The sequence below is a fragment of the Protomyctophum parallelum genome, assembly GCF_964188405.1.
Source record: "Protomyctophum parallelum genome assembly, chromosome: 20".
Taxonomy (NCBI): Eukaryota; Metazoa; Chordata; class Actinopteri; order Myctophiformes; family Myctophidae; genus Protomyctophum; species Protomyctophum parallelum.
This window is the reverse complement of record NC_139718.1, coordinates 8,774,764-8,789,061: the sequence shown is the minus strand read 5'-3', so window position 1 is coordinate 8,789,061 and position 14,298 is coordinate 8,774,764. Positions and strand designations below refer to the sequence as shown.

The 14,298-nt window shown below is 45.4% G+C and overlaps 1 protein-coding gene across 1 annotated transcript; it reads right to left on the bottom strand.

Annotated features, from left to right (window-relative positions):
• Window positions 1–5,139: 5,139 nt before the first annotated feature.
• On the bottom strand, window positions 5,140–6,060 carry LOC310878528 (beta-1,4-galactosyltransferase 1-like; the record flags this gene model as incomplete). Its single annotated transcript, XM_083792858.1, has 1 exon — window positions 5,140–6,060. One exon carries the CDS (start codon window positions 6,058–6,060, stop codon window positions 5,140–5,142), a length of 921 nt encoding a protein of 306 aa, XP_083648984.1.
• Between the last annotated feature and the right edge of the window lie 8,238 nt (window positions 6,061–14,298).

The window sequence follows — 14,298 nt, the reverse complement described above, 5'->3', positions numbered from 1 at the left end:
GACCCCATTTTGAAGCTGACAGGGTCTCCAAAGCCTGAACCCGAGGGCAGTCCACAACCCCCCCCCCCCCCACCCTGGCCTGACAAGAGGCCGCGTCCGACAAAGGTGCAGTTTGTTACGAGCCTCTGCTGGGGAAAAAAAAGAAAAACACAACAGGGAGGGTTATTTGGTGTTCCTTTGACCCTTTAAACCCTCCGAGATGAAAAGGCTTTCAATTTTTACCAGACGAGGAAGACCACTTCAGCACCAAACACCAGTATGGGCTTCAAAGCTCAGCAGAAATTTTAATCAGAGCCAAATTACTGTATATTGCGTGGTGCAGTGTGCTGCGTTGTTACAGTCTGCAGGGGGCAAAGGGGAGAGAAATATCACGCCGCTGCATTACATGCACCAGAAATGGGGCAGTATCTTTGAAGGCCCTGACTGAAGCACCTAAATCATAAAATCCCACCGCAAGATTACGTCAAAGTATTAGAACGTGGAAGGTAGAGGAGGAGGTAAAGGCTTAATGGGCCTGCATGTATCTGCCATCTTAAATCATGCAAGCTAAAGGCAAATGTCAATACCACAATGTTGCTTAAAACAGCATTCCGCCTCATAAAAACATATCTATCATTTACACAAACACAAAATGTAAGGGAAAGAAAAAAGAGAAAGGAGAAGAAGGGGGGAAAAAAAACCTATAAGCGAATGATGCCTTATGCCATTTACGAAACATTTTATCAAATTTTACAAAGCCTGCTTAATATTTAAAGCCTCGGTCATGCAGCCTAATGGTCCAGGGCATGGATAAGCTATTCCGGGGTCAATTGTTTTATTAAGATTAATGAGGGGGAGCAAGAGGGTACATCATATCTGTACTGCTCTCTCTCTCTCTCTCTCTCTCTCTCCACTGAGTACCAGCGAGGCATATTAAAAAGAGTGAGTAAGGTTTGCCACTTAGCTTATCTACGTAAGTGGCTTATGGATGTATTTTTCCAGGACACACGAGGTACATTTTTTCATCAATTCATTTTTCATCAGCTGATGAACTTACTTCCCAGCCCACCCCCCCCCCCCCCCCCCCCCCAATAGAACACATCAAAGAAAGATTCGTAGCGGGCGCACAACAAGGAGGCCCTGATGCATACACAGTAAAATCCTCAGTGATAATTTAACTAAATGTAAACCAAATGTTCCCTTACGGGGTCATTTGGTTGACATTTGTAACATCTGCTATACACTCCCAGAGTTAAACAACGGATAAATTAACAATCTGCTACACTCCCAGAGTTAACAAACAGATGAATTAACAATGAAGATTTCAGTGTGTAGAACACACTACCGGCCATGAGCAGCGGTTGTTAAGAAAGCCACAGTTGGCTTAATTTGATTAAAGTGTTCAGTTTGTTTTGAAGCAAAAGTCCATTTGTCTCTGTAATCAGATTGTGCAGCAGACCATGGCAATAGAATTCCTTAGACTGCATATAAACATTGAATGAAATCAGCCTGAGCTTGAATGTGGGTGCTGGTGATTGTCACCATCAAAAAAAAAGAGAAGAAATCAAATAAATAAGGTGGTTCAGACAGCAGATGGAGTTACACAATGGGAGGTGCCCACCGATCTGCATGGACATTTACACTTACAGATTCGACCCCCCCCCCACCTCCAAAGCACGTGATGTCATTGTTGTAATTGCTTTGACACATTTAAGCTGGCACTAATCCTGTTTGGAGAGCGACTTGAGCAGGACGGAGAGAGGGGGACACACATTGGTTAGTGGCACCGCTACATCTGTCCCTACTGGCCCGGGCAACATCTGTACATGTTGTACTGTGAGTAATTGCAGAGCATAAATGGGGTGGGGGGGGGGGGGGGGGGGAGTCTTAACCCCCAGAAGATGTTCTAGCACAAGTTAAAACACTCACTCCTCTCCCAGAAGTGACAGTCCACATTAAATGCTACAGGATTGCGAGCCTACCGTAGCTTCTTCGTCCAAAAGATACCAGCATTGGCTTCCCTGTGGATGTCTGATGTCATGTTGACGACATCATGCCCAAATATAGAGGGAGGACGATGGATCTGTGTCCATCGTCACACACACACACACACACACACACACACACACACACACACACACACACACACACTCACTCACACACTTCTAGGTGGCTGTCTCCTATAGGAGCCATGTCGTAAAAAGCCTTTTTTTTTTACAAACATGTACATAAACTCTCACATACAAACGGATCTAATGTAATGTTGAATATCTTTTCTCGAAGAAAAATGACAGCACTTTATATGAAAACAGCCTTCATGTCTCTGCTTAGCAGGTAGAGATTAAGCCAGGGGCTGCACTAAAATGCAGATTTCCTAAAACAAATCTGAGGGCATCGACATGTTGAGCCATAGCAATATAAATGCGAGAGTGTAAAGTGCAAGACAATAGTAAATTACTGGCTAGGAAATTGATTTTCAAGCCAAAACAATAACCTAAGACTTAGAGGAAGCTGTTATTTGCTACACTATGCTCAGTATGCTGCCGAGCTAGGTCTGGGCTGCATATATACGTACAGTGCAGTATACTGTACGTATAGGCCTATAGAGATCAGTGACTTGGAAAACAAAGATGTCACATGACAGCAGGTCTAGAGGGGTCATTTCATTTCCACCGGATTGCCTTTCTTCCTCCAGGCCGAGCATAATATGGACAATGTCTTAGAGGGCCATCCCTGACCACCGTCTTCACAACAAACATGCCTTTTATGTGTCTCTCTGCCTCGCCTCAGTCCTTCGCCTCTCTCCAGCACGCCTGCATGCACTCTGACACGTTGACAAGCTGGGGGGGGGGGGGGGGGGGGGGGGGGGGGGGGGGAGGTCAGCGCCGTGGTTGAACCTGGGAGGCCAGGCCAGAGAGGTTTGGTTCACGGAGTGAGAGGTAGACAACAAAGAACAGTGAACTAAATGCCCCGAAGGCAACCTTTGGCCCCCGCACAACATCTGCAAGCCCTCGGGTTTGCCGCAAACAGGCAGGCTGGAAATGGACGTTGAAAGTCAAACCTCAGCTGTCCAGACCACAACAATAACACTTAACAGAGCAGCTCCTTCACAGCAGACCCCGGTCCCTTACACCAGTGATTCTCAACCTTTTTCACTTCAGGGGCCCCCAGTATGACATGCATTATTAGGCCACGGACCCCCATATGATCTTTATCTCTCGAAAACCCTGTAAAATCTTGTGTTAATTTTACTCTGAGAGTGTACCATTTGTACACAATCTTTCCATTTAGTTCCTACCCTTCACCATTTATCTGGGGACCCCCTGGAACAACCTGAAGGACTCCTAGGGGTCCCTGGACCGCATTTTGAGAACCAGTGCCTTACATGTATCTTAGGTTCAGGCTATCGCTAATTCATGCAACCGTACATGTACATGTTGTAGAAATAGCATTAACATATGTTAATGTCAGTATTGATACATTATTGATTCATTATTTATACATTATTTAAATAGTAGTATATAGTATCTATTAAGTAAGCCTGTTAAATATGCATTGCTTGATTTATGACTTGTTAATTGTCTGACAAGGGAACAATTGTATTGAACAGACACCAGAACAATGTAAAGACAATCTGTGTTCTCTCAGTGAATTGTGAAAACCTCCTTTGCACTACTGTATTCTGTAAGTCTCTGAGCTACTTTCTATCTGCTATTAGTTTATTGATTCCTTGTCACTACTGGATGCATCAGTGAAGTGCAGGGTGGTAAGTACTTCAGTAAAAACTACTCTGCTCCTTTACTTAACCACTTAAACTCTACCGTATACACTCTGTTGACCGTGGTCCACCAGGGGTCTGTTCTTGGCACCTTCCCTTTTTCACACCACACCAAATTATCTGTGGATGATCTGTGTATTTGCATCAAATTTCACTTTTAACTCTCTCTACTATTATTTTAAATCTACAGTAAACTACAGTACTCCTATACCAGACTGACCGGACCTACGTACCAGGTTTCTTTGAAAGGTTCGCTTTCATCCCCCGCACCCTCCTAACCAGGGTCCCCGTACTTGGCTCCCTCATTTTTCTCCCTGTACATTAAATATTTTGGCTCTGTCATGGCACTGTTATGCCAAAGACACACACAGTTAATCTGCCACTCAGGCGGAACAATGCATCGCTGCATGTCTGGCTGTGACATCTCACAGTGGATGTCTTCCCACCACCTCAAGCTGAACGCAAATAAGACTGGGCTTCTCTTCTTCCCAGGTTAAGTCCTGCCCCATGCAGCAGGACCTCACTATTATCATAGACAACTCCCTGGTGGCTTCGCCCGAGTGTTGTCCTGGAGTCAGCTCTCATTCAAAGTAAACATTCCAGTAGTTAATACTACAGTAGCTCCTGTATGTGTACACTCTACAATGGATTAGACTATGGGTTTTCAACAGGTGGTCCGTGGACCACTGGTGGTCCGTAAAGGTGTTGCATGTGGTCCCTGACCATGCATTTAGTAATGTAGGAAAGTGAAGATTCGTATTTGAATTTATTGTATTGACCACAAGTTGAGAAACAATGCAGTAAATTATCTGGTAAACAAATGATGTCGATGTCATCAGTTACTGGGAAGTCTACTCTGAACTTCCACAGAAAAGTGAGTTAGAATCTCAAGGGAAACCATACCGGATTGCCTGGTTGAGTCACCATTATAAAGAAATGTGCCCATAATCAACCGCAAGTGTCTGCTTACTCTTAGTAAGTTACAATGAACAGCAACATGAGTTTAATATGGAAGGTTAATTTCTTTCCCCCACACCACGACGGTATCCCCCCTCCCAACACAACAATGGTCCCCAGGTTAATTCTCAGTCAGGGTGGTGGTCCCCAGGTTAATTCTCAGTCAGGGTGGTGGTCCCTGGTTCATAATCAGTTGAAAACCCTTGGTTTAAACGGTAGGCCTATCTGGCGCCACGGAGCTCCTCTCTGTCATGTTCCCCCTCCCTCCTGTCAAAAAAAGTCTGTTCACAGTTTTCCACATGCACACTTATCACACCTATATAAGGACATGCATAGATCGAGCAGATAAATACAATAACATTACTGTATGTGCATTTGTCACAACTGCCTCGACCAATCAGGGATTGTGTATTGTTGCCTGGGTGTTATGGAGGAGGAGCATTGCCGATGTCCGCGGTGACGTTGGTGTACAGCGGCTCCCTCGTCGTCCTCACCACCTTGTAGGACAGATGATTGATCCCGTCCGTCGCCATGTTCCGCCTGGTGCCACGGAGAAGTTCCCACCTCCTCGGGTTGGCTTGGTTGAGTTTATCTGGGGGATGAGGGATGTTCCTGTAATGCCCCACCTTTCCAGCGGGACGTGACACGGACATACCTTTATACAAAATCCTTGCATAAATGTCGTCGTCCTCTCCTCCCCAGCCCCAGTAGTTATTTGAGAAGCCGTTGACTTTCAAAAACTGCTCTTTGCTCAAAGCACTCACACCGCCGTAGTCAGAAAGCAACCCGAAGTTCCACTTCTCGAGGCCGGAGATCAGATGTCTGGGCTGGCCGGAGCAGCCGTAGATGTTCCGGTCGTCCATTGGGATCAGGTCAACGTCGCTGAACACAAAGCAGTCGTAGTCGTCGTCGCGCAGAGCCTCGCGGTAACCCACGTTCATCAGTTTGGCTCTGTTGAACGTCCCGTCTCCGTGCTGGTGGACGACATAGACCCTGTAGTCGTTCTGCTGCCTCTGGAGGACGGGGTGGAGGTAGTGGAGCCAGACTTTGAGGTGCTCCTCTCGGTCCCTGAAGGGAACGATCACGGCCACCTTCTGGGAGGCCACGCAGCCTCCGGGTCGATGGCGGCCGCCGGGCTCAACGTCGGGGTTCTGCTTGAGAGTCTGGTCGAGGCTCACCCTGGAACCGAACTCCACCTTCAGAGGACCGACGTGGAGCGGAGAGATGTCGGGGCATGGTAGTAGTGTGGGCGGTGTGGCTGGTGGCGCAGCCTGCAGGGAAATGACTGTCAGTGTCAACACACAGCCCAGCAACAACAGCTTGAACATCTGTTTAAACATGGGCATTTTCACTCGCAAACCTGTAACTGATTCGTGGTGAGTGACAATGAGTGTAGCCAGACGATGGGGTTAAAAAGGGCCGTGGCCTGACGTCATGGATAGTTGAGCCCATATTTGGACCAGTGTTGATTTTGCGGAGCCGATTTTTCTTTTTTTTTTAACTTCACGCAAGAAGAGCGCGCAAGTACTGTAATCGGCTGCGTATGTCGTTGGCGTCGCTCGGCCAATCGGGGACCAAGTATGTATGACCGCCATCGCTCGGCCAATCGGGGACCAAGAACGGCGATCGGGGCTCGGTATGTATGTCGGTACATTCCACCAGCCAATGAGAAACCGCTGTTCTCGATGACGTGACTAAAGTACGTTTCAAAATTTAAACGGCAGTGGTGAGCGCACCTCATGGCGCGCTCTGCTTGCGCACAAGTTGGCATCTCGACAGAGTGCATTTCTACTTGTTACTTGCGCGAGCAGAGCGCTAGTACTGTTTTCGGCTGCGTATGTCGGTGACTGTGTAACAATCGGCCTTTTACACTGAAAGGATAATTATTGCTAAAGGACAAAAACAACGAGACCGTCGGGTTATTTTATATAGAAGCCAAGAGAATGGCAAGTAATAATATAGGCACAGTTTACATTGGGAAACAACTGAAATCAACAATCAATAATCGCGAAAACAAACCCCCTCCCAACCCCAAATGAGTCCCAATCCCCAGCCAAATATAAACTATAAACAGTTCGTGTGGCGTTAGCAGCACGCTACTGCCCGCCCACAGTAGTAAATAATAACAATCGTGTTGGAACTCTTCTCACCGTGCGTGCGCACTACAGTCCTCGTAATCCGCACAGAACGCAAGGAAGAGTCCGCTCCAAATGGAGTCGCAAAAGTTCGGGGTACCCCTTATTATAATCCAACAAGGACAATGTTTGGAATGATCTCACCAGAAGCGACGTCTCTGTCAGTCTCGAGTAAGATTCCAAACGACCGTGATCCAACGGCAGGAACAGCGCGTTCCTGGTCCCGATGGCTCAATTAGGTTAAACGTCCTTTGTCGGCCCAGGCCGTAGCGTAACGGTCTGGGCACCGGACTGGTGATCCAGTCGCGGTGTGCCGCGGGTTCGACTCCCGGATCCGACACGGCCTTTACCGCATGTCATCCCCCCATCTCTCTCCCGTTTCCTGTCAGCCTACTGTCTATCCCTTAAAAAATCAATAAAGGCGTAAGCCACAAAAAAATATCTTAAAAAAAAGAAAAAAAAACGTCCTTTGTCTCGGCTGCACGTTCCAACTTTAGTGCAGTGGTTTAAAGTAGACACTCACCCAGGATTCTGTCTCGCTCCTTATAATATAATATAATATAATAAAACATTAATGTAACTCCCTCCTAACTGGCTTTGCTTATCGTCACTCTGGATAGGTGCATCTGCTAAATGCCTACATTGTAACAAAGAAAAATAATAATCACACTCGTGTGAAGTGAGGGGCACTCTTATCATCATAAATCATCACATTCCGGCCAATCACAATTGGTGTCCTCACTTTCCTGTCATCCCGGCCAATCACAATTGCCGTCTTCAATATTCTGCCCTCACTATTCATCCTCAATGTGTACTTTGCTCAGCCAATTAAATCATTGCTATGAGGCGATCAGCCAATCAAATCATCGCTAAAAGTCCCACGTACACACAAAGCTGCAGGGCATCAAAACAAAACAAACCAATGTTGAGTGATATGGTCATACAATAACATGCAATAACATGTAAAAATGTTGTGTCAAACCATGTGACTTCCATTGGAAATGCATTGGGGCCTTTGTTTACATCTAGCATCCAACAATGTTGTATGCTAGATGCAAAGGTGTGAGTGAGGCCTTTGGCCTCACTCACACCAACAAAAATGTTGTGTCAAACCATGTGACTCCCATTGGAAATGAATTGCGAGCTTGCATCAGTAAACAAGTCTCATGCATCAGCTATACAACAATCTGTTGTGAACGTGTGAGTGAAGCCAAAGTCACCTCCTTAAAGAGGAATACACTTTTTTGTGTTATAAATATAAACATGAACTCATAGTAGAGTGCAAATCTCTACCAGTAGGCATGCCCTAACACCACTAGCAATGTATGCAGTGAAATTGCTATGTATAGCCATGCCAGTGTAGCGCAGCATTCGATTACCAGTTGTACATCATCTCTACTGTCATCCTCCCTCTCCTCATACATATTCATTGTCTACCTCTCTTCATCTTGCTCTCAAATTGCTGTCATTCAAATGTCTCGGTGATCATTTCTTGTGTCAATTATGGTTGTATTACCAGTCAATCAAAGGTTGCGATTTGAAAAGTGGTAGGTTTTTGCTGGCCCACACTAACTAACTTAGAAGTAAGATCGTAGGATTGTAAATAAAATAATATAATAATAAAAAATAAAAAGCATGCACGCACACACACACACACGCGCACACACACACGCACAGAGACAGAGACAGACATATGTAATGTTATATTCAGCATTCAGCAACTGTACAATTGTTTGATTTCAAGACAGGCTCTATATTACTTTTGGTTCAGGCTTTGTGGAGTGTCTAGACTGTGACAGAGGCTAAAGGCTGACCTAAGACAGTTCAGACTGAGTTGAATGTGCACTGAATGACACACATGACACCTTCATGCTGTATGTGTTTCCGGTTTAAATCTGCTGCCGGGCTAATCAAACAAAGCTACGGGAAACGTGACCTGGAACAGGAAACAAACAGGCTCAGAATTCTGGTTTCACTGTCTAGGAGGCAACCCCGTTTTCCGCCCTGTGAAGGGAGGGTCTGCCCCATAGAGTATTAAATTTGACCTCCAAAATTTGGAGGTCAAATGCGGAAGTGCAACGGAGCGCTCAATGTTAAAGCTCAGCTGCACGGGGTTTCCTCATCATGAATCCACGGGTCCGCCTGCAGTCCTTCCTCTTACCACTAGGGCCCAGCGCTTCAACATTGGAGTGTCTAGCTGGCCCCTTGGTCTGCCCCACGAAGGGAGGGTCTGGAAGGATTGCCATAGCTTGTGATTGGGTGAGGCGAAGATTAGCTATTCTCTGCCTATCAGGTCACAACTCGAACGGGGCTGAGTCGACTAAAGTGAACTTCGCTAACATTCAACGCGGCAACTTGCTTTAGTTCACTCGTGGTGTCTCTCGTGGCTCAAGTTCGCTTGAGACGGCGCCCCTCCGTCGCTGTCTAAAACTATAGGCCGCCTCCCCCTGGCCAGCCGGGGCGCCTGATGGAGGGGAAAGGAACTGGTTGGAATAACGTGTTCCTTTCCACGCGCTACGTCCAACCAGGGAAACTCCCCCCCGTCAGGTGTAAAGGAGCAACTTGGACACTCAAGCATGAAGGAAGCATGAGTTAAGTCCGTTGCTCTCCCCAGGTTGGCGGAGGGTGTGTAGAGCCCAGGATCACATTAGATGATTGACACAGGGGTGAAAAATGGGTTACAAAATCGTGGGATAAAAAATATATTTAAAAATAAATAAAACTATAGGCCGAAATGGGGCAGAAAACTGTCATGTCGCCGTCTAGGAGACTATAGGACTATAAGCTATGTGTCCATGAATCTTTGTTGGTGTTCAAAAAGACCAGCAGGCGAAACATTATACACAAACATGGCTTCCAAAGATGCATATCAATTATCAGCATCGCTAATTGCTGAGAAGGGGGATGATTGCCATGGTTGTTATGTTCACTATGTACTGTAATGAGTCCACCTGTTGGCATCATGTGGAAGACAATTTTCCACCTGAAGAAGCATAGTATATGTAAACTCGCATGAAATGTAAAATGTGTGGAACGATGGCCATGATCTGACAGCTGCAGCCTGCAATTATACAACATCCAGGGATGAAATGGCTGTGTGTACCTGACAAAACAGCACTTCCCCTCTAAGAGGTCAGGATCTTGTTTATACTCAAACTGGAAACCTGTAGCCTACACTCTACAGTACATCTAATAAACCAAACCCATCCAGCTGTATTACTGTGAATCTCTGAAAGCTTGAGACCGAAGCAAACCGAGCCATTTCAAACGGATGCTGCATGTTTTAGATATGCTCGGCGAACCGTTGGGGATCCGCAGTGAAAAACAAAACAAAAAACACATGAAGTTTTCATACTTTTGGTTTATGCATTCCTGTGGAGCAGCACTTCGAGGCAAAGAAAACACACCATAAGGTCTACAGTAAACCCTTCTGGTTAATACTTCAAAGGCATGTCCTGAAATGCACGAAGGACAGTTATCGATCCAATCCCTCGATGAATCTGGCGTTTATAACTGGACACTTCAGAATGCACTTTAATGTCATCTCCCTTTGAAGCTCTCCCACGTTTCTGAGGGGATGTTATTTTTCACGAAACCATTCCTCGATTTTGACAGCATACAGTATGCTATGCAGACTCATTCCTCCAGCTCAGCCTCGCTCACTGGCGTTGGCACGGGAAGCATATTGGGCTTTGTTGTTCTGAATGCGATGCAGTAGCGACAAATGTCAGGGCCCGTCTTCCGTGTCTATCGCTTCCAGGCGAGGTTGAACAGGTTCCAGGGCAAGGATCAGGTCGGGTGCAATGACAGCAGAGTCCTGCCCTCTCTGTCTCCTCCTTTTATCCTCCTGCGCTCCCTGCCAAACCATCACTCTGGATACCCCACGGGGGCCTCTCTAACCCTCAACATCTGTCCCACTTTACCACTCAGATGTTATGGAGCTGGCGAGGATGACGGACCGTGCTGCCGCAGTTCAACGAGATGCACAAAACTGCTTCCAGACATCTCGCAGAGTGCTGTCATTTCTAATTCTGCATGTTTAGTCATTCAATTTATTTTTGTCTGCAATTTACCTCCAACTAATCACAGGTGTGTTTGTATAAAATCCTACAAGAATGCTGGGATGGCGAGCTCACACACGCAACCACAAGTTTCGCTCAGTGTTGTTGATGATGTTATCGCACGACAGTGTCACGCACTGAAAACAGCTGATCTACAAGCTACATGTGTCTACATATGTGTTGCAATTCATAGCATTGTCAGCATGTAGATCTGCGAGGCCATGACATGACAGAGTATAACTGAAGCATTGCTGTTGAGAAGCATGAGCCTACATGCGTGGGCCTGACAGGATTTAAAGTTGTTTAACGATCGGCAATTTATCCAGAAAAACGAAAGTGCAAGAGTAAATGGCATGAACCCTGGTCAACCAACAGCAGGGTAAGCATTCAAGTAAATATAGAGTGCCAAGAAAACAAGCAAGTGCTAAGAACGTAGATATCAAACCTACAACAGTATACATGTCTAAAAAACACACTTAATGAGCATGTGGACAAGCTAGATAATACTATAGATGTGTATGTGTATATATCGTAAAGCAGGCATGTTACTGTATGTATGTGGTATGTACAGCTGGCATGTCCAAAGTCCAGCCCGGGGGCCAATTGTAGCACAAGGGCAAATTTCAGATCGCTTGTGGCTTTTCACACCTTGACAAAAGACAATTTATTGGACTGTAAATATAAGAGCAATGCAGGGCATGCGTTTGAAAAAAGGCTGAATTGTTTTTTCCCTTTTCTTTCTTTTTTTACAGCCCAGATAAGTGGCTTACATTTGGCTACAAAACACTATTGCATTGTAGTTAAATAAAACGTGACTTTGTTATGGTTCAAGTGTACAGTATGACAGGAGATGCAGTTGGCCCGAAGGTAATTTCCTATTTTCAAATACCGCAGCTAGCCCCATTGATGAAAAACCGCCCTGATGTAATGTATTTATGCCTTTTTTTTGTTATATAGCCCACTGTAATAACTGTAAGCTGCAGCAACGCTTTCAAACCACCCTTGTGAGGTGTTCAAAATAGACCTACAATACAGTTTTATAGTATAAGAGAATGCGATTCTCAACCAGTAGCTTGTCTGCAGGTGCACGGCTCAGACAATTTCATACAAACAGAAAAATCACCAGCACTCACTGCTTTACAAAGTACCTAAAGGTCATTTCCCTCTTTTTACAAAAATACCAAGCGTATTGGAAAACATTGAACAGATGAATCTGCCAGCTAACTTCATCTGTATTAGTCTGCCAATGCCAGGCTAAAACTATTTGGCCAATACCATCTTTTTTGTCAATACAATCAATTCCATACACAAACCATGGTCATATGGTTCTGTGGTCAGTCAGCGTAGGACGTTAAATCTCTATTGAAGCTGTCCATTATGCCTTGTGCCCAGTTGAGCGCATCCGCCATAAAGGACAAACAACAATGGTAGACAACTAGACATGCAACAACATCATGGTAATGTGTAACTGACCATGTAAGTTAAAATGTTAAGTAAGAAAACAACAAAATAACAGGATGCTATATATTTTTGAAGGTGGTTTGGGGCAGCTAGAACATTATAATTGCATGCCAGTTTCCCCTTTGGGAAAAAATACCATTCCCCATATGTGGCAGTGATAAAGTATATGTTTCTCCTTTCTGGCAAGAAAGGTAGATCTGCCCTCTAACTAGACAAGAGGGACCACTGAGAGAGAGAGAGAGAGAGAGAGAGAGAGAGTGCTGTTAGCAGGTCTGGAGTGTGTTTGCATGAGAGGTAGAGGGAGATCTATTTACATTGTGGCTGAAGAATAAAAAGCAGCTTTGGCTTGTCAATTTTCTGACTAGTGTCATGAAAGCAGAAGATGCCCATGGCCGCTCGTTCTACCTCGGCACAGTCGGGTACCTTTCCTCTCTCACTCTGCTCCTAGTAAGAGGAGTTGACTGACTAACACACACACACACACACACACACACACAAACACACACACAAACACACAAACACACACACACACAAACACACACATACTGTACGCACACTCACAGACACGCTCACACAAGCGGGAATCCCTCTGGTGTGTGTGTTTGTGTTTCTGTTTGTGAGCATTTGTTCCGAATCAGGCACCTGGCATCTGAAGCCTGATTTATACTTGGACGTACAATGGTGATGTACCCCCCCCCCCCCCCTTCCTCAAAATAAATGCGGATCTACAAGCTCAATAACCGTCGCATCTGCGCCTGGGTTGTGAGCTTGTAGATCGGCTATTTCTGGGCACGAGACACCATATCATTATGACGGAGCGAAATTGGGCATAAACAATGAGGCCTCTCTGGACTGTCACATGTCTGGATTCAGACCAATGGACATCATCACACCCAAACCATCAAAAGCTGTGCGGGTTTGAATCTTGCACTGCACAGTCCAACATGTTGCTTAATGTATTCACACAAAATTGCACACTACACCGAGCACGCACACACACACACACACACACACACACACACACACACACACACACACACACACACACACACACACACACACACACACACACACACACACACACACACACACACACACACACACACACACACACACACACACACACACACACACACACACACACGAGTGAGTGAGTGAGTGAGGCAGTGAGTGAGTGAGTAAGTAAAAAAATAGTGTTAGGGAACCACAGCAATAGTACACGAGGAGTATACAGTACTTTACGCATTGCCAGTACACACACACACACACACACACACACGCACGCACGCACGCACAGACGCACAGAAGCTCACGCAGCAGGTAACCATATGAATATCTATCTGTTGACAGAACATTCCTGACAACAATTTTGCTCCCCTTGTTTCCAGTTTAGAATTGAAATTCACTGCAGGTTTTTAAAAAGAGCCCTCTCTCTCTCTCTCTCTCTACACACCGCTGTAATACCCCATGGAAGGTATAATCAAAGTAATTACTATAGCACACAGGTGTTCCATGCCTCACGCCACTGAACACAGCGAAAGTCAGCAACAGTGGATGGATTAACCATAAGTGAAAGAGAGAGAGAGACCGAACCGAATTCACATCAAGTGTCATTATGGCTCCTTTATCGACAGAGTAAGTGCACAAACAAATGGCTTTAAAAAAATATATATTTTCTTTTTTTTTCTCCTGTCATCTGGCGCTTAACATGGTGGACATTTTATAATGCTCCGTCTGTTCACGTTGCTTTGCTTCCATTTTTCAATTATGGTAATATTAAAATGTGGTAGAGTGAATTATAAAAAGGAGGACATGTTTTTTTTAAATCTTTAACACAGAGATAGAGACAGAGGGGGAGGGGAGACAGAGAGAGATAGAGAGATAGAGAGAGAAGCATATACTTGCTAGCTGCATAACTCAATAGTCA